Below are 21,373 nucleotides of genomic sequence, written 5' to 3'. Positions count from 1 at the left end.
TTGCCTGGACATTTTCTTAATAAAAAGGTGGCAGAAACAAACTCTGCTGTCCACCTGGGGATTAGATGATCTTTTAGGTCCCTTCCCACTGTGATATCCAGACACTGAAGCTCAAATTTTGGCCCCGATATTTATTAGCTATGTCCTCTGGGCCTCAGTTTTTATCATGGATAAAGATGAAGGCTTTGGAAGAGCTCTAAAATTCTGTATGTCTTAAGGTCACCAGAGAAATTGATTCAAAATCTCTTAGTAACCCATTCACACTGTGAACAACTCTCCATGCCAGCACATTTTTCTTCCACCCTGGGTCTTTCAAACAGTAATTTAAAAACTTTCTTCTTCTAGACCCAATAAAGAAAGAAGGAAAAGGAGAAAGTACTCCATTGTTTAAATGTTTGAAAATGTTATTTGTTTGTCCCTCACCTACCTCCTTTTGAACGTCAGTCATTTCCAAGAAGTCAAATCAATATATAATTATATTGTATACCATGTGCAATTACACGTACTGATAGAAAGCTGGTTGAACAGACATTTTGTATGTATGCATTTAAAACAGACTCACCAGTCAATCAATCAAAAACATAAATGTTGCTTTCTTCTAAAAGAGGTCAACACAAGTGAAAGTGAAATTTGGCTGGACTAAAACTGTGTCTTTTGGCTTGTAAACTAGTAAACTTTGTGCCCTTCTGAGATGGTTCTGTCCGATTTACTGGAGCCATATAAGTTGAAAAGAAGTTCCTATTTTGCTACGTTTTAAGATTAGTCAGGAATTTAAAAAAAAGTATGATATTTTCTTCTTGACAGCTTTGCATTAGGCCAAAATAAAGAAGATGTGAGATGTCATTTCATAATATCTGGTGTGTAATAATAAACAAAAGCTCTTCCACTGATTCTTGAAGAATTTGTGACCTCTTGCTTAAATACTAAGCAATAAATGTTACAGTTGATTTTCTCTTAGAGATTTTTTTCAGTCTTTCAATGATGACAAATGTGTCAGCAAAGAATGCATACATTAGTAGAAATGACTGCATCCACTGAGTGTGGAATAAGAGCAGAAAGGGCCGGCCCTACTTGGTAGTGTCCCAGCCTTCATTTCATCAGTGCAATCAAAGATGTCAGATTTTCTCCTTTATAAATTAAATACCCCAAAGGATATTCTCCAAGCTTCATAGAGACTTACCTTTCCGTATCCCATAGGTTGACACACTGGATTCCTTTGCTGCAGAGAAAGCTCACTAGCACAAGTGGATGCAATAAGTCTTCCCCAGAGCCAGTGCCTGGAATCCCTGAGAGAGTTCTCCAAGGTCAGATCATAGAAAGAGCAACTCAGTCTGTGCTGCAGTCACCTTGTTAGGGGCTCCTTTATCTCTTCAACCAGGCTTTTCTCCCCGCTTTCAGGCTGACATTCCCATGTGGAGACACCTATCTAGATAGCCCATGTTAGAGATCCATCTATAAGATAAGTATTTTTTAACACTATTTTAAAAATTATTCACTGGATACTTATTAAAAATAGCGAGGAAGATTTTACTCAAAACTATTGCAATACGGGGTCAAGGCTATTGTAATGGGGAGAGAGATTGAATTCAACTTCAGACACAACAGGGACAATAGGGATTTATAGCCAATGGGCAAGGTGAGTGTGGATGGAAACTTACTAAGAGGAACTTAGGTGTGAAGGGTGGAGTGAGGAAGAAGAACTTGATTAGGTATCAAGGGTGAAAGGATTTTCAACAAACTGGTGTAGCAGGATTCTTTGCTAAAACTGGGCTCTGCAGGCTAAGAACATGGGCCAAGGATGAGGCCTAGTCAAGAAAAGGGCTTAGGGTTTGGTCCAGATGGGAGTCCCTGTCAATATTTGCCATTTCCTGTGGTAGGGAGGCCTCCCTAAGAAAGTGACATTTGGCTAAGACTTAAAAGATGAGAAAGAGTAAGCCCAGCGAAGATAAGGGAAAGAATATTCTAGATGGAGATGAAGAGAGAAGAAATATTCTTGGTTCCATACACTGGTTAGCCTCCCTTTTCAGTCAGCATTTCTTCCTTTGAATGTTCTGTGAGTCTCGGAGACATGTCAGACACACTGGACCGAGGAGCCAGGATGTCTTCCGTGCAACTAACATCTCATGGGGTTTCACTGAGCTTCTCTAGATCTGAATTTCATTCTAGAAGATAAAGAGGTTGGTAGCATTTGGGAAAGGCTATTATTCCTGGGGCTATACTGCACATTGCAGGATATTTAGAATTACTGGCTCCTGCCCAATTAAAGCTGGTAGCACTCTCCAAGTATTGTGAAAACCAGCAGTGACATCCCCCCATACACATTATCAGATGTCCCCCACGTGGGGAGGGGTGATCCTATCTCCAGCTGAGAATCACCATGTAACCACAAAGATTCCTCCTAACTCTCAACAGCCTCATTCTATTAGAGCTGTAAATCCATTCTGGAAGAACCAGCCTCCCCTCCCTCCCAGCTTCCCCAGTCCTTTGGCTTGCTTCAGTCAGCAATTACTTGTAATATTTATATGCTGCCTCAGGGCCCAAAGAGTCATGTAGGTGAGTTAGTATGATTCCTGACTTCTAAATGTGGGTGAAGGAGACAGAAATTCTTTCCTCTGAGAATGTTCTGTATGAGTCCGAAATAGGAAAACCCTCCTTGTAGCTTAGTTCATAGAAAAAGGATAGGTAACGATCCCATCAACACGTAGCAGGCAAGGATGAAAGCAAGAGGGGAAATTTGAGACTGAATTTTCCAGAGGCTGAGCATTTAAATCTTTTCCTCTTTTCCTCTTTGGAAATTAAACTGCTGATTTTTTTAAGCAGTTTCTTTACTTGACAGTTCTTCTATTGACAACATCTCTGAGGGTTTGTTAGGATAAATATAGGCATGGAAATCCTCCTCCAGCGAAATAAAAGTCCTAAAATGTTGTATTTTCTCTTTGTGAGAGTAAAATATATAAACCATGTGTCTCTATATATACTTAATGCATTTTCCAAATTCTGTTTGCTATTTGGAGTGTAGGATATTTTGGATATTTTGAAGAGAAATGTGGGCTGATGTTTTACAGCATCTCCTGCAGTGTAGCTACTGTTAAGCAGCAGCAGTAAATAGGAACCACCGACTCTAAGTGCTTAGAGAATCTGTGATGTAATTAAGTAAAAGAAACCAGTGTTGTCTTTGACCACTTTCATAAAATAATTCCCCGGAGAGGCATCAGAACTTCCAGGGGTAAAGTTACCTGGCAGGGCAAAGTTAACCCCCCAGACATACTGCATCTCACATAAGAAAAGTCAACCAGTCCTTCGGGTTTTTTTGTCATTGCTGCTAACTTAACTATGCTGAGCCTATGTTCATTCTTTTATGAGCTTATTTAATGTTATCTTTTGTTTGCTTCTGATTCCTAGAATTAGGCTGGATGAAAATAAGGAATTTGTGCTATGAGCAGGGGCCAAAAAGTGGGTCCAACAGAGCTCCCAGCCCACTGGTGTTTGAAGAGAGGGCGGGAGAGGGTGTTGCCACTCCTTGGTCTCCATGGCTGTCCTGACTTGAGCTAGGCTGGGACATGGTGGGTGTCCCGTGAGCCCTTTTTCTAGGAAACATCCTAGGAACTCCTACTCTCTATCCTGACATGTCTGGTTCTACCAACGAATTCGCATAGTCATAGCGCTCTAGGTTCTAGATGTCTTTGGAAACCTCCAAAGTGGATTTTCTGCTGAAGTTAAGTACAAACTCAGTTCTGGAAGAAGTGTAGGTGGCTTTTCCCCTTGGGCCATGCAAATATATTTAACCTGGTTTCAGAAGGATGAGCAGCCCTCTTGTTCTTGTTGTTATTTGTTAGCCATCGCTACACATTATAGGAATTGATCAAGACCAAGTTTCCTTCCATTGACCTTGCCTTATTGAGGCCAAAACTCAGAGACAGCGTAATCAGTGTTTGGGGTCTTCTGGACCCTGAGAGCTGTGGAGGTCATGGCAGCCTTATATCCTTCTGTCTCCAAGAATTCAATAACCATGAGGTTTCTTAAGGATGATGAAATAGTTGAAGGGTGATAGCCAGCTAGAAGAATGTCAGCTGCTAACCAGCCAACAAGTTGCATTTCTGTCAAAGGTAACCTAAATGTACTACCTATGAAGATAAGATTTTTCTTTTCATTACATAATGATTTCCAATGGCTCTCTCCTTTTAATCTTTCATGAATTTGATTGCTTGCTGCTGTTTAAGTTGCTTATCATTAAGAAGACTAGAATTTTTAGAAGGAGAAAGGATACCAACTTTGAAAACTTCAATCAGATTTCAGACTCTCTAAGTTCAATCAGTTTCTATTAAAGCTTCAGATATGAATTACCCATATTTTTCAGGATTCATATTCCTCATTATAGGGAACCAGTTTTAGAGCCTTGAGATTTTTCTTGGTTGTAAGCTCTCATTATCCTGCTAGAATATATTGATATGTTTGTTGAGTACAGAGTTTTGGAGGCAGGCAATTTCCTGAATTAATTAAAATTATAACATGTTATATACTTCTAACTCAAGTTACAGGTGTGCTTTCCATGAAATGCATTTGCTAATGTACTATTTAATTCAAGTTGCCTTGCACACTATTATCAGAGTTTGTGATTTCAGTAAGGTACGTCTTGATTGCAAGAGTGATTGCATAATATCACCGAGAGGGAAAAAGCTCAGGAGTATAAAATCATTCAAAGCAAGTACTTTGTTTTGATGGATGGATGTTTTCCTAAAAAGCCTTCTCATGTTACTGCCAATTTCTTATCCTGAAAGTGACTTTATGATTATAAGAGTCAGACAGGTTCAGGAGAAAGAATATTCCATTTCAAGTAGTGACTAGCACATTACCATGAACCCAGTGTAAGATCTATAAATGTCAATTGAATTCCAATGGAAATAGGAGTAATGTGATCATCCACATTAATTCACAGCATCAGACAGAGATTTTGCTGTTTGTGGCCCTGATTAGGCTGATATGATTCTAGCTCCATGCCTAGTTTCAATAAATCTTTATGGAATGATTAATGGATAAACCTAAAAGTAATATTTTGGGAATCTTAGAAGATACCAGCTTTTGCAGGGAGGGTGGTGTGTGTTCTTTATCATGAATTGTGAAATCACTCTAAGTTACTGGACAAGAAGGATGAGGCATCTGGCAACCCACCATCTGCTTTTGGTTTATAGGTGTAGAAAAGCCCCAGTGTGAACTTTGGTTGGAGGTAGAATAGCCAAAGCAGAAGCACTTAAATCTATGCTTATTTAGCTGTATTAAGTGCTCATTTGCATTCTTGAGTCTTTTCCTAATTTTTAGTTTTCTGCAGCTCCTCAGCCAAGGGAGTTCCCAGAATAGACAAGCATGAAATTAGTTTCTCATACTTGTTTAGTAATAAATCGAAAGCTCATAACTCACTTCCATTAGGGTGGTTTTTGTTTTTTTAAATTCTTCTGCTGCTGCATAGACACTCTCTATCCAGAGAGTTGGATGAATAAATCTTTCCCCACTTGCATTTTGGGCTGTCTATAAGTGGTGTTTAAGAACCGGTTCTTTCCCAATGGACTAAGAGCCTCATTGTATACCAGCCTTCCTGTTTGTAAGAATCCATCTAGCATTTATTATTAACTGCTCTAGATTGTTGTTTTCTCACTGACTTCATTCATGCCCACATTAACCTCATGGGAATGCAGGCATAGCCCTCTCCTAAACCAAAACCAGGTATGAAAGCCTAGTTTCCCTTCCTCTTCTTGGATCCCAGGTGCTCGGTAGCACATTGTTCTCTGGAAGTATGAGCCAGCGTACAAAAATTGCTTAATGGCCTACCTCAGACATCAGCAATGAGCATGAGAGACATCGGCGAGTAAGGATATTTACCCACTAGTGATCTCAGAGTGGGTGTTTTCTATTTTCAGTGTTTCACAGCAGAAGGCATGCCTCCCTTCCTTCTTTCACTAAGAATCATTTGTTGAGCACCTACTGTATATAAATACTGATGTTTGCCGTGGATTCAAAAGCAAATAAGATCACATTCCCAGCTCTGATGGAATGCATAGTCTAGGCTAGAGGGGCAAGTCTTCCTTTTGTTATGAATAGGACAGGAAATATTTTCTGCAGACAGCATCTGCTTATGGTGGTATTTCATCTCATTTGGCAGGAGTGCAGACTCCGCCAAATCATTCACTTCTAGGTACCCTCTTGAAAGCCCCAATGTCAAGAAATGTTAATATTAATATTGTGTGACACTGTGCAGGGTGCTGCTCCTAACTATGTAAGAACTAGACAAAACTTCCGTACTTCTGACTCACTTCCTATTTGACACAGTTCCTCTTGTCCTTAATGGTACCACTGTCTCTCCTCTCCTTATGCCCATGTCTATTCAGTGACCAAGTCCAGGGTACTATCCCTCATGCTTCTTCTCACATCTATATCATTTCCATTCAGCTCTTACCTGATGTATTGCAGTCATGTCCTCCTAATTGGGTGGCTTGACTCCAGTTCCCTGCCTCCAAACTACATAGGCCCTGCTGCCAGTCCAAATCTTCCCAAAGCACAGCTGCAATCATTTTCCTCCTCTGCCTAAACAGTCAGCAGTTCTCCCAGCAAGTGGAGTGGAGATGGATCACCATCACATTTCTGACCTTAATTTCACATTCCTTTGCACTCTCCCCATGGCACAGGCAAAGCTGCTATTGCTCCAATACATGGTGTCTATGCTCTCAGCTCTTAGTGTTGTTTATGTGGCTTCTTTGCCCTTCCCTTCTATGGCCTGTGTCCAAATCTCCCTGTTTTTTATGGCCCAACTGAAGACTTTCCAAACCACCCCCCGGCCATAAGTGATCTCTTCTTCTCATAACTCCCAATTACTTTCTACCTGATATCATATTTACTTATGAATAATAGTAACAAAGACCATCATGATGATTAGCACCTTCTATGGATTAGTCTGAGCTCATTGCTCTGCTGAGGCTTTATGTAAACTGTCTCCCTTTATCATTACCAGTGAGATAGGTGCTATGATCCTCCATTACACATGAAGAAACTAAAGCATAGAGAGATAAAGTAACTTGCTAAACTCATCCCAGAACAGCTGGGATTTGAACCAGAGCCTGCTTGACTCCAAACCCTATGCTTTTAATGATTATATGTCATTGTGTCCCATGTATATAGCCTCCCATGTACATAGTGTGTAATGTGTTCTACTGGTTTCCGCCTATCAGCAGGAAAGTAAAAAATATCCTTTTCTTTTTGTGTCTCCCACAAAGAACATTATTAAGTCTTTGAACCAAAGCCTCCTGAATCCTTATTCAGTTCCAGGTATTACCAAAATTTAAAAGAAGACATCGAATAGTAAGAAATTTCATTAACTGTTGAAGTCAAGAGATAGATGTATTTGATATTAATTTCAGTCTCTTAAATTCTTAGGAGAATTTAGAAGAACTCGGGCCAAATGTGATAAAATATTGGTTTTATTTATTCAAACCATTGCTTTATTTAAACCAAAAGAACTGAATAGAGGGAAGGCAATATCCAGGGACATTAACTATGAATGGCGAGTTACTGCATGAGCACAAACACACAGTGATTCATGCTCTTGTTCTCTGCAGACACACACACAAAAGAATCCTGGCAGATTGGAATTTGAAAGCTTTAGTTTCAAGTGTCATTTTAAGTGGTGGATATGAATACTTTATCTTCTATGTCTATATCCAGAGATGGATAGGCCTGCCGGGACTGGTCTGGAGAAACACAACCTCTTATCTCTATGCTTTATGTGAATGAGAGAACACTGTCTTCTCCATTTCATCACTGTTTTCTCTACACTAGTTCAAAATCAGGGCCTGTTTTTAGACAAGAACATTACGTTTTGAGTTCTGTCTTCAACAAGCAGTGCTTGGATGGGGGTGGGTTGGGACAGAGAATGAGTGTCCATTGTCTTTCCATAGATTGTTGGCATACTTGGTAGAGAGAGAAAAACACTGGCAATGACTGTAGTTGTTTTTATAAAATATACAGCATTTTAATCAATCTTCTGTAAACTGAACTGAACCAATAATTCAGAAGCAGATGAAATGCTGTAGCTTGCTCCTCTCAAAAACTCTGCGTATAGGAACTTGGCCTTGTATGTTATAAGATGTTTGAATAGTATTCAATACATTATTCTTTTCTTCTGATGCTGAGGTTTTGAAGGCCAGGTATTCTCACATTATAATTAATAAAAATCAGTAGACAACTCATTATTCCGGTATTATAAGGAATTATATTCTTATGCTAACACAAATCCAAAAGTTTTCTGTACTGATCAAGACAGGATAATATTCAAAGATATGAAAATTTGCTCACAAGATTTTTTCTTTTATTTCTTTTCCTTTCTTTATTTCCTTCTCTCTCTCTTTCTCTCTCCCTCTTCCCTCCCTACCTCTCTCCCTCCTTCTTTTTCCCTCTTTTCTTGCTTCTTTTTTTCTTCTTCCGTACTTTTCTCTTCTTGAGAATATAAGCCTCATCAAATCATGTGAGATAGAGTTAAATTCAGGCTTCTGTTCTTTGTGTGATCATTGCTGTTGAAAAAAAGTGATTATTTAATTTGAGTTTCCAACACAAATCAAAATCACAATGAGATATCATCTTACCCCAGTTAGAATGGCTATTAGCACAAAGACAAACATACAAACAAAAAACAAAAAAACACATACTGGAAAGGGAAAAACACATGTGGAGAAAACGGAATTCTTATACACTTTTGGTGGGAACATAAATTTGTACAATCGCTATGGAAAAGTATGGAGATTTCTCAAAAAACTGCAAATAGAACTACCATATGATCCAACAATCCCACTACTGAGAATCCATCCAAAGGAAAAGAAATCACATATCAAAGGGACACCCGCACTCTTGTGTTTATCACAGCACTATTCACCGTAGCAAAGATATGGAATTAACCTACGCAACCATCAGTGGATAAATGGATAAAGAAAATGTGGTCCATATATATAATGGAATACCATTCAGCCATAAGATAAGAATGAAATCATATCATTTGCAGTAACATGGATGGAACTGGTCATTATGTTATGTGATATGACGCAGGCACGGAAAGACAAATACCATATGTTCTTACTCATATATGGGAGCTAAAAAACTTGATCTCATGGAGATAGAGAATAGACTGATAGATACCAGAGGTGGGGAAGGGTGTGAGGATGGGAGGGCAAAATGAAGAGTCTGGTGAATGGGTACAAATTTACAGTTAGATAGAAGAAATAAGCACTAATGTTCAATAGCAGACTAGAGTAACTATAGTTAGCAACAATATACTGTATATTTCAAAATAGCTAGAAGAGAGGACTTGAAATGTTCCTAACACATAGAAATGATAAATACTCAAGGTGATGGACACCCCAAATGCTCTGACTTGATCACTATACATTCTATGCATGTAAAAAATTCCCACATGTATCCATAAATATGTAAAATATTATGTATCAATAGAAGAAAAAATATATAAAAATAATAATTTGAGTTTCCAACTAAGATTCAGGGTAGTAAATTTAAGATTAACCTCTTGCCAATATTAATTCTACTGCAACAAAGCCAAACATTTTTTGTGAGCATCTTCCTTGAATTTTATACTTTCAGAACAGAAGCAGTTTTTTTTTTGTTGTTTGTTTGTTTGTTTTGCTTTTTCCTTGATTATCTCATTGAGAAATAAGGATTTATTTGCTTAGGAGAATGCTGACACACATCCAACTAAAACTTGAATCACATAAGAATTATTAAAAGCCATTTATGAAAATGCATCACAAGTTTCTATTCTAGACTGTTTTTCAGAGAATCGCAGGCCTAGAAGAGGAGAAAATAGGTTCACCTGGAAACAACACCATTCAATTTTTCACACTTCCCATTGTCCTGCTACTATCACCACCATGAAAGCAGTGTGACCAAGAGCGGCATCCCTATAATTCATGCAAATACAAATGCGGCCTCCTATTGGGTTACGAGTCTCCTTCACATATATCATTTTGGATAATGCTAGCAACAACTCTCATATAGAGGGACAGGAAATTGTCCCTTGCTGAACTTGAGTCTTGCACGGATAGTTGCATGTTTGGTAAGTGGCACAGCCACAATGTTAAGCCTGATCACCTTCCCTGAGCACAGGCACTTTTACACTATACCGAGAGAGGATTCTTCTCATCTCTAGAGGCCATAACACATCAGAGGAGATACGGAAGGTGCACATTTTCCTCTCCACCTTGGCTCAGACATCATTATCAAATAAAGGGCAAAGCACAACCTGTAACTGTGAGAACCACATCACAGTTATTTCAGTAATTCATTCTGAAAGAAGTTTTGAACAGATGAAGAGATAAAGAAACAGGCTCAGATATAATGTTTCCTCACCTATGACTGAGACATAGATATTTGGTAACAAGTAATCTGCAAAACCACTTTGTGGTTTATGGCAGACCTTAAAAAATTCCCAAGGACAAACATCATAAACATTTAATCACATTAAGTGTAAGATCAAGAGGTTTCAAGATAGAAATGGCCAAAGAACTTCAACTACTAGTATTAATAGACTCCTTGCTACAGCAGAAAAAATATTACAGAGATATACACTGTGATTTCAGAATTGACTAAGACGCTTCTCCCTGCTCCTTCTCAAAAATATTGTCACTTACAATCCCATCGTATCTTTGCATCATTATTTGGTTGCTTATAGCCTCATTTTTCTTATATGAGTCTGGTCCTGGGACCAAGTTCTAGAATCTCCATTAAAAATTCAAAGCACAAATGAATCACTTCTTGAAACACCTCAATGAAACACCTTTTCATTGGCAAGAGCTTCCTAATTTTCACTCTTTTGTATCTCATTTGTGTTGTTCTGTTGTCTTAGGTTTTAACGTCTTAGGTAGTGATGTTGGGTACTCAATTCAGAAAAACACCAATAGAACCTAAAAATGAGTCACTATTCATAATCTCTAATTGCTCGTAGTACAATGATGAGACTCCTGTAGATAAACCATTACTAACTCCTAATTAATATAAAATCTTTGGGGGAGGGGAATTTAAGTTTTCAATTTTCTGGTAATATTGTTCTTTATGTGTCATTGGCAATTTGCAGTTCACATACATTATTACATTTAAGCTAACAATAATCAATCTAAATCTAATATCATCCGTCACTGACTATACAAATACTATGCAAATTTTAGAAAGGAGAGAAGGAATGCAAATATCCATTTGTCACATGTTAGTTCATTTTGATACAAGTGCTAAAATACTCTGATAGAATTGTGATTGTGGGCAAAAAAGAAAATCACATTTTTTGTCTGGGTCATTAGAATTAAAGAATATGTAAGTCTAAATGTGTTGGTAGAATGAACAAATTCTGGACATGTCTTCTGTTCTCCTTTCCATGATTTGCACAAAGTAGCTTAACTGTTTATGACCATTTTGGTGTGCTTAGAAACATCTTAATATTCACGGAGACCTACCATGGCAGATTGCAAACTCCAGTAGGCACTTTAAAAAAAAACTTTTTATCTGCAACAATTTGAGATTTACAGAATTATTGTGAAGATAGCACAGAGTTCCCCTATACCCTGCATTCAGTTTCCCCTGTTGTTAACATCTTACACTAGCATAGCATACATTCAACTAATGTTCAACAGTTTATTACAACTAATGAACGGATAGTGATACATTATTTTTCACTAAAGACCATACTTTATTCAGATTTCTTTAATTTTTACCTATTGCCCTTTTTCTATCCCAGGATCCCATCCAAGATACTTCATTACATTTAGTCTTCAGGTCTCCTTAGTCTCCTGTGGGCTGCAACCATTTCTCAGACTTTCATTGTTTTTTAATGAACTTAACAATTGGGAGGAGTACTAGTCAGGTATTTTGCAGTATATTCCTCAATTGGAATTCATCTAATGTTTTTCTCATGATTAATCTGGGGTAATGGTTTTTTGGGAGGAAGATGACAGAGGTGAAGGGCCATCTTTATCACCATAGCAACGGTGAATACTATCAACATGATTTATCACCGGTAACGTTGACCTTGATCGCCTAGCTCAGGCAGTGATTGCCAGACATCTCCACTGTACAGCTACTCTTTCCTCCCCTTTCCATACTATACATAGCATTTGGAAGGAAGTCAGTATGCTCAGCCCACACTTAAGGAGTAGGGAGTTATACTACTCCCTACTTTATGTAGATACATAAATTATTTGGCCTAATAGCTATTTTTAACTTTAAAAAGCTAGGAGAATTCCACAAGGCAAAGGGTGTTGTAAACAGGGAAGAGGAAAATGATGAGTAAATTCGTACGAGGAAGCCAAGAACTAAGGAAATGAAGGTAATGATTGCAGCCAAAGTAAGAGATAGGTTCACACTCCTCAAGAGGGGTGGAGACTCATGACTACAGACAAAGTCCATTTGACTCTTTCCTGCCCACCTAGTTCCTCTGGAAAAGTGAAGCATTCGAACATTCAGAAACTGTAATGAAGTCCATCATCCTTTTACTTTTCTCCTGGGATCACCCCATGAATCTAACGTTTCCTCCACTGCCAGTGTCTGTCCTACAATAAGATTCTGGTCCCCAACATGCATAGAATGGTTTCCAGGCAGAATTCAATGCCTTCTCTTGGAAGTGGATACGAGTAGATATGTAATGGGAAGAAGGGTTATCTCTTATTTAAAGGAGTAAAATGAGGTAGAGATTAAGTCATTTACTAAAGGTCTTTGTATAATAATTTATGATTTCCATCTTCACCATTCAACTATTAATAAAAGTACTCTCTTGAAATTCACCAAAGAGTACCTGTCAAAGGCCATGGTCCTTTCTCCTTCCTTATTCTCCTGATCTTTCTCTTGCATTTGTCTTTGTTAACTACCCTTTAGTATTGGATGGCTATTTCTGTGTAACAAACCACCTCAAAACTCAATGGCTTAATAAAGCAATTGTTTATTACCGCTCATAATCTGCAGGGTAGCTGCAGTTTTTCTAGGCTGGGTTCAGTCAGGTGGCTCTGCTTGTAAGGAAGACCTGCCAGCTAGCTGGGAGTCACTGGTCTGTGTCTGTCACCCTTCCCAGCTGGCTGTGGCAAGTTTTTACCATGGCAATGGCAGAAGTTCCGGAGAACAAGTTGTAACATGTGCCCTCTCTTAAGAACTAGGCTTGGAATTGGCACCCTGTCATATCTGTCCACATGCCATTAGTCAAAGCAAGTCACATGGGCAAGGGACAGAAAATACACTGTGTCCTCAGTGAGGCCATAGTGAGCGTGTGGATGAAGGATAAGGAAGCATTGGGGCCAGTAATGCAGTAATGCAATCTATTATGTCCTTGCTTCTTTAAACAGTCTCTTCTTTTTTTTTTTTAACACAATACTACCTTGATCTTCTCTCCTTTTATTATTTCTTTAATGCTTCCTTCTTCAGCCTCAGTGCTATGTGTGGACTTTACCTAAGGCTCAGCCTTTCCGTCCTGCTTTTCTCCGTGTGTGTGCTCTTCCTGAGAATGCGCATCCATCCAGGCTCTGACTTGCTGACGCCCTGACGATCATTTCCAGTTAACCAGTAGGCATCTCCATATTTCCACTTGGAATTGTCCAAACTCATGATCGTTGGTCCCATGCTCCATTTAAATCAATGTTTCTTTCCGATACAAAGCTGTATGTCTGAAAAAGACTTGGGCCTTTGGATCATTGCTTTGATGTGAATGCAAACACAAAAACAAAAACAGCCTCAATGAAAACTTACCTAAGCTAACAGGAATAGGACATTTCTAAAAATAAAAACGGAACATGTCTGAAGGAAACCAGTAATGATAAGAACCATTTCCTGTGAGAAATGGTTAAAGTCGCTAATAACTTTTTTTTTAATCTAGAGATTATATTGGGTGTCATGACCACCATTGAGTTTAGATAGTTGAAAGTGTGTGGTGTAGGAGGAATACATGAAGTTTTTTTTCTATACAGCAGAACTATTACCATTGTGTGGATTTGGGGTAGAAAAATTTTATTTATTTTTAATTTTTTTATTTTTAATTATTATGGGTACACAATATTTGTATGTCTTTATAGGTACATGTGATGTTTTGATGCAGGCATACAATTTGTATTAATCAAATCAGGGTAATTGGGGTATCCATCACCTCAGGTATTTATCATTTCTTTGTGTTAGGAACATACCAATTCTACTCTTTTAGTTATTTTAAAGTATACCCTAACTTATTGTTGATTATAGTCACTTTATTGTGCTATCAAATGTTGTTCATTCAATCTAACTGTCTAACTATATTTTTGCAGCCATTAACCATCCGTATCACTTTATCCCTCTCTCCTTGCTACCCTTCCCAGCCTCTGGTAACCATCATTCTACTCTCTCTGTCTGAATGAGATCAATTGTTTTTATTATATAGCTCCTACCTAAGTGAGAACATGCAAGATTTGTCCTTCTGTGCTGGGCTTATTTCACTTATCATAATGTTCTCCAGTTCCATCCTTGTTGTTGCAAATGGCAGGATTTCATTCTTTTTTGTGGCTATATAATATTCCATAGTGTATATGTACCACAGTTTATCTATCCATTCATCGACTGAGGGACACTTAAGTTGATTTAAATCTTGGCTATTGTAAATAGTGCTGCAATAAATGTGGGAATGTAGATATCTTTTTGATATGCTAAATTCCCCTACTTTGGATATATACCCAGCAGTGGGATTGCTGGTCATATGGTAGTTCTATATTTAGTTTTTTGAGGAACCGCCATACTGTTCTCTGTAGTGGTTGCACTAATTTACATTCTCATGGGGTAGGAAAAATTTAGCTTGATATTAGGAAATAATTTTTAGTAAGAGGAACCACACAGAAAGAGAATGAGCTGTATATCTTTATTTTTCATTTGTGTCATTCCTTTGTCCTGAAAAATCTTGCTTCCACTTTTCCCAATCATCCATCAAATTCTGTCCACTCCTCAGACTTATCCCAAATCTTCATCCCTTCATAAACTTTTCCCTGATTACTCAAATGTTATTGATCCCTCTCAACTCATGTTGGTAATTTCCCACCCCTACTAAATTAAGGCCTCTTTGGAAGTAGAAATATGATATTCTAATTTATAACTTCGAGCATGAAACACAACACTGAGCTCATAACATGCATTCAATAAATTATTACTGGCTTACTGTTCGATCACAGATTTTCTTATTTCTAATCTGCAGTCCTTAGGCTTGGTTAGAATTTGAACCAGATTGGAATGCTCAAGAATTTGATCATTTCACACTGATTTAGCTTCTGATTTTATTAAAATCCTGAAGGGAGAAATAGATTTTCCATTACTTGCCATCCAAGCTTGTATTTTCCTACTCAGCAAAGGAAAACACTGAATTTAGAAACCTTTTAAGATCTTAGATTTATAACTCAGATAATTTTCTTAGTGAAATAGAGGAGTGAATATGCCAACATTTCTTCATGTTTGAAAATTATTTAAAACCACAATCCAGTGGTGAATGGGGATACAGGATGTGGAGGAAAACACACAACACCAGAGGGCTGCCACTCTAGTTTGTATTCAGCTCTGCCTGTTGTCATAGTTACTGATGTACTCAAAGCGATTTCCCTCCCAAATCACACTCTGTAAACCTTCAATGAAAATAAGCTATTCTTCCTGCCTTATTATTCCCTATCAATGAATTGAAGCTAAAAAATAACATTAATTGCATGAATGTTTTTACATTTTTAGCAAGACTTTAAACATACAAAAGAAACAAAAGAGGTTTAATCAAAATAAATACCTCCGATTGAGGTCTCACCTCATTTGTTCAGCAATGATTCATTGAACACCTTGGTACCGGGACCGTAATTATGATTATGGTCCGGTCCCCACCCTCAAGGACATCAGAGCTCTGCGAGGAAGAGGAATGAGTCAGGGATGGTTTCAACAAAATGCAATCAGTGCTGTGGTGGAAGTCATGGGAAAACAGAAGAGCAGCATCTCATTAAGTTTGGGGTGTTAGTGAGGTCAGATCAAAGGGTGGAGTCCATCCTGCAAGTCTTGAAGCATTGTTCCTGTGAAGTTTAGGAAATGTATTTTTAGTCCTTCTGGGCACAGGACGCCAGTGTGACCCTGCAGGCTGGACTCATAGAGTGGTGGCATGCAGAGGCCAGCGCGGTTGCACACAATGTGCTATCCCATGCTAATATTCACACACAGCTCTCCTTTCTGCTCTGGCCACAGGAACTCCTTCACAGACATCCTCCGTGCCATATTGCTGTCATTGGAAGTCCTTATTGAAGACCCAGAGCTTCAGATAAATGGCTTCATTTTAATTATAGACTGGAGTAATTTTTCCTTCAAACAAGCCTCCAAACTGACACCTTCAATACTTAAACTGGCCATCGAAGGGCTGCAGGTATGTTCAATGATTGTATAATACAAGACTGCGTGAAACAGTGTACTTTCTTCTTATTGTTGCAATCAAAGTAATATTTATTTTTCAGAATGGGAAAAGGAAACTGGAATAAAATTCATCTGTGAGTACTCTGCCTTTTTACCTCAGCCTGAGTTTAGATGTTTGTCTTTTTTTAATTAGCTTTCATTTTCATTAATAACTCCAAATTACTGTTATCACAGGCACAAATTACCTACTGTAGATATAATGAACAAAGCTCAGAGATGTTTGGCTTAATCCATCTGAGAGCTCACAAAAATTAAAACTAAGAAACATCTGCTTTATGAGCATGTCCTATGTAGAGGTGGCATGGGGCTTTCCAGGGTTTCCAGAAGCATTTCTGCGCCCAGAAATGCACCCTGTGGATCATGGCTTTCCAGAGTGTAATGTGCTTAAGTGCATCATTTTGGTGCAAACAAAGGAAGCAGATAAAAGTACCTCCTGTTTGTGTGAGCAGTTGTCAGGATTTTGGAGAAGGGGTTTTTGTGCTACATGAAGGTTAGCATGGTCAATCTCTAGGGTTCCTTCTACTTTGTAAGGGTCGATGATTCTATAAATGTAACTAACTCAGAGAGACCATGCTGCTTAGCTTCCTGGTGACACGGTGTTACAGTACAAAATTAAGGGCATAGGTTGGTGAGATTCAGAATCAGCATAAATGAAACTCATGTCCCTTCATAATTTCATTGAAAGATTGAATCAATGGAGTGGCCCTCTCTCCCAATAGATGGAAGTTATATGCAGCTATGTACGCAGCAAAATATGGATATTGGATAATTCTCAGATCAAGCAGTCATAACACGTGTTCCTCAAAGGGCAAGACTAGGAACCATTTCAATCACCCATCATACTTTAGTGTGGTAATTGTTGGGTTTGTTTCTTAAACTATGGTTTATTCATATTTGGACCTCAACAAATATTTCACACCTAGTGGACCTCTGATAAACATGTGTCTATTGACTGGATCTTATTTTATTAGATGATTTCCCATTTTTCAGAGGAGGAGAAGTAGACAGGCATTTCAGAAGAGGAACAGCAAGTGTACATTGTTCCAGGAAGGCCACATTGTCCTGGGTGGCTTCATCGTGCAGTGTATTTGGGGTACATTTGTAAAGTTGTGTTTGCATGAACAGACCACACGGAGCATCCTGCCTTGCCTTAATATCCCAATCGTAGACTTCTATGTACTTTTCTGTCAGTCACTTCCTTTCAGCTCTAACTCCTTTTCTCCAGCCTCCCCTCATCTAAGCCCCTGAACATCTCCTCTCTCTCTCTCCTTAAAGCTTTTATCAAACAGAGTTTTAAAGTAAGCTTCAAGATTTATTTCATGCCCTATAATTATGCTGACTATATTTCTAGGAATTTCTGTACAAGCTTCATGTAATCTTATCTTCTTTAAAAAAAGATAATTCGTTACATGTGTAAGTAGTTGTGATTCAAGTTCTAGGCCTTTATAAGATTTTTTTCATAAATCAGGAAGGACAATGTCCTTTGTCCAACCCCGTGTCCCAATTTTTCTTCCTGACAATGTGTGGATTACATAATATGTCCCTTGTCAACCTCACTAGGCTGATGTGGGTCTTATGGAGGTACGCATGGCGAGTGTGTTTTAAAAGGTAAGGCTATACATAAATGCAAGCTATTCTTGGGAGAAATACTAGAGGACCTTTTGTGGGGCAAGGTAGGTCCCATCTGGGTCTTTCCTTATCATGTGCCAGGGTGCACGATGAATCCCACAGTGTCCTATAGCTCTGGTTAAGGAATAGCCCTCCTACTGGGGAAGGAAGCCCATGGTCCCAGGGAAGCTGAGCTGGGGTGCAGCTCTTCCATCTAGGATGCCCCATCCCTAGATGCCCCCATCCGTTGCTTTTGGTTTGTCTTGGCTGTGCTGACGAAGCTCTCGAGGTTACTACAGACATGTCTGCTCTTGCCTTACAGTGGGTAGCCTGCTCTGGCCAGCCACTGGCAGCTTCGCACTCCAGGCTGTCCTCTTTCTGGCTTTGGGGACATTTAGATGCCGTAATCAACCTACCGCTGGCTCTCCCAGTGACCTTTCTTCATGGCAGAGATTGTTGGCTCCATCTCCAGGTGGCCATTAAATCTTCTGATGTCTTGAAAAAGCCATAATTGCCACTAAGCAGGGTTCATCCCTTCATGGTCACGAGTGTTGGGCAAGGAAGGTCCCATACAAGTCTCCATTGTTTAGCCATGAAGGTTCAAGATAAATTCCACAACACCACAGGCAGACTTCAGTAGAGAATGGAAAAGCTACACAAAGCCAGTATCAGTGAGAGAAGAAAAGCTACTCTCTTCCTTCCTCCCATGCACCCTGAGAGAGGCTTGAAGAGGCCAGGGTGTCTGCTGGACCTGTGGGAGACCACAGGGAAGGGAAATCTATGTTCCAGTGCAGTGAACTTGCTCTCTCTGCTGTCCTGCCTTTTGCAGGGTAGGTGAGAGATAGTGGCCTTGTCAGGGGGAATAATAGACCAATTTGGTGCGAGGCCATCTGGTTTGGAGTTCTCAGCTACTTATAGGATTTGTCTAGGATTACCTACTCCTGAACCCCTGGAGAATTTGGGGCCTTAGGGTATGAAAGCCTCCTTCCCCCCAACACAGAGAGGTAATACAATTCCTGCTAAGAGAAGGTGGTGGGAGCTATCCCAGCTAGTTCAAGCAGTGAGGATTTAAGGTCAGTTTTGGTCAATCCTGTACCTTCCATCACATCCTGGTTCCAGACCCCCGAGCTTTAGTCCTATCACCTTGGTTCTTAGTTCTATAAAGACAGTCGTTCAAGGAGACCTTGGATTACTGACTGTTGCAGGCTGGGTTCTCTGCAGGGCAGACTCTGACACAGAGACGAACATGCAGGAGATCTACTGGGGGAGTGATCTTCAGACTGGCACAGGGAAAAGGGAACCTATGGAAGGAAGTTCAGCAGGAGAAGTTAAGCTAGGATTCCGTCATTTCCAACGAAGGCCTCAGGCCTTCTGAAGCCAGCTGACCCTTAGGAGTAATTCCCAAGTGGGGTCAAAGGTCTGGGCCTTTACGTTCCCACATTGTTCTTCTCTGTGTGCTGGCTGTCCTGAGAAGGGGCTGTCAACTTGGACAACATTCTTTTCAGCCTGCAGCCCCCAAGGGAGCTGTTATCTGAAGACTTTTTCCTGGCAGTATCCGCAGGGGCTGGGCAGTGTATCAGAGCATCTGCAGTAAGCAAAAGATGTTTGGAATTTCCTGCAATGTAATATCAAGGGGTTTTCCTTATTCTGAATCAGGATAAATAACTGCTTTTTCTTGGTTATGCACATTCCCAATTAACCCCAAAGGGGAGGTGACACCAGATAATGTAGAGCTGGTGGGCACTGGTCGAGGAACATGTGATTTGGGTCTACAAGTTATATTTCTGTGCTTTAAAAAGTAATTATACTGCCTCTGACAACAATCATCAAAAAACTGGCATGCACGCAGAACTTTGATCATGGGCTGAATTAATGAGTTATTATAATAATTACTCTTAAAGGGATCGTCACATTTTTACATCAAAAGTTACCCTGTATCAGCCGGTCATGAAATGCTAATAGCATATGTACCATATATTCCTCCCTTTAGGGCAACACTTTGAGGAAATGTCACTGTTCAGAATGTTAAGTTGTCCCGGTTACATAAGTATTCCATGAATACTAGTTCAGAAGACTTTAGTTAAAATACTGATTTTGAGAATACTTGGAAGTCATTTACTTTCCCTGAGCCATTTGATTTTTGAATGTGGTCAATAATGTCTAAAAGAGTCATTGTTATCTGTTCATTACAATTTGTTTAAATTATAATCAAACGTAAAGGAATATTTATGCCACCATTTTAATACAGCTCAGCATTATTCACAGTTTCTGACAGACTGAAGCACATGCTGAAGTCCTGCTCTTGAACTTTGTAACATGTCCAAAATCAATTTTTGGAATTACTTCTTGTAAATCACTGAGGCCCAACTATTACAACCAACACACGATGTTTATCAATGTTCAGCCAACCAGACACTTAAGAGCTTACTGTGCTGAAGTGTTTTGCTCAGAAAAAACTACAACCTTGTGTCCTGTAGACTATTTACGAAATATTTGATTCTTTTAAGGGCCCAGATATTTGCTTGGGTTTAGAGAAGCCTGTTTTTCACTCATCAGAGGAGATGTAGAAAGCGGTCTCTCTCTTTTTATTTCCCCCCTCGTTTCCATGTGCATGACATTACTCTCCAGCCAATCTGCACACTTCATCAGTTCATTAATTCCTCATTCGAGGTTTATTGCATGACCTTTTTTTCTGTCAAAGATTTTTTTTATAATATTTATATCAACTTGGATTCAAATTCTCCCAACAGCTTTGAGGCACTCCAGTGGAAAAGTAGGTTCCATTGCTTTTTCTAGTCTTTGTTTTTCCTTAACTCTAATGATGATTTTCCAACTCTTAACCCTGGTGGGAAGAAATCTGGAGCAATGCTCAGAGGATTGGCCAACTGCAAATTGTCTACTTCCTTAGCATCTCTTTTTGTTACACCCTTTCAGGCCTTGGCTCATTCTCTCTGTTTCCCTTCCCACAGCCTACCTCTTCACCCCCTTTGCCAAAATATGTGATGTATTCATCCACTCTTGAAGAATCCAAAGTGCCATATTTACTCAAAAGATTAGAGCACTTAAAAGTCTGTCACATCTGTGGGTAATGTGACAGTTTCTAAATGCAAATGAATAGATCATGCTGTGATTAGAAATTTGGAGGGGCAGGTTGGGCAGGTGCATTTCAAGTGAGTGGTGGTTTCACACTGGCTCTACAGTCCATGACTCAGATGTGCAGACTACTGACTCAGGATGTATTCATCCTGCATAAAACATGGGTCAAGGCGGTCTTCTAAACAGGGGTACAGCAGAG

General features: G+C 39.3%; 1 protein-coding gene across 1 annotated transcript in view; it reads left to right on the top strand.

Moving 5' to 3' along the window:
• CLVS1 (clavesin 1) overlaps nt 1–21,373 on the top strand; it is a 204,583-nt gene that overhangs the window by 62,271 nt on the left and 120,939 nt on the right. The window contains exon 3 of the mRNA XM_012661437.1: nt 16,249–16,423. Coding sequence (XP_012516891.1) covers nt 16,249–16,423 — 175 coding nt within the window. The remainder of the gene's footprint in view (nt 1–16,248; nt 16,424–21,373) is intronic.

The sequence above is a fragment of the Propithecus coquereli genome, unplaced genomic scaffold (genome assembly GCF_000956105.1).
Source record: "Propithecus coquereli isolate 6110/MARCELLA unplaced genomic scaffold, Pcoq_1.0 Scaffold71, whole genome shotgun sequence".
Lineage (NCBI taxonomy): Eukaryota > Metazoa > Chordata > Mammalia > Primates > Indriidae > Propithecus > Propithecus coquereli.
Note: the sequence above shows the minus strand (reverse complement) of the source record. Positions and strands in the feature narration are given on the sequence as shown.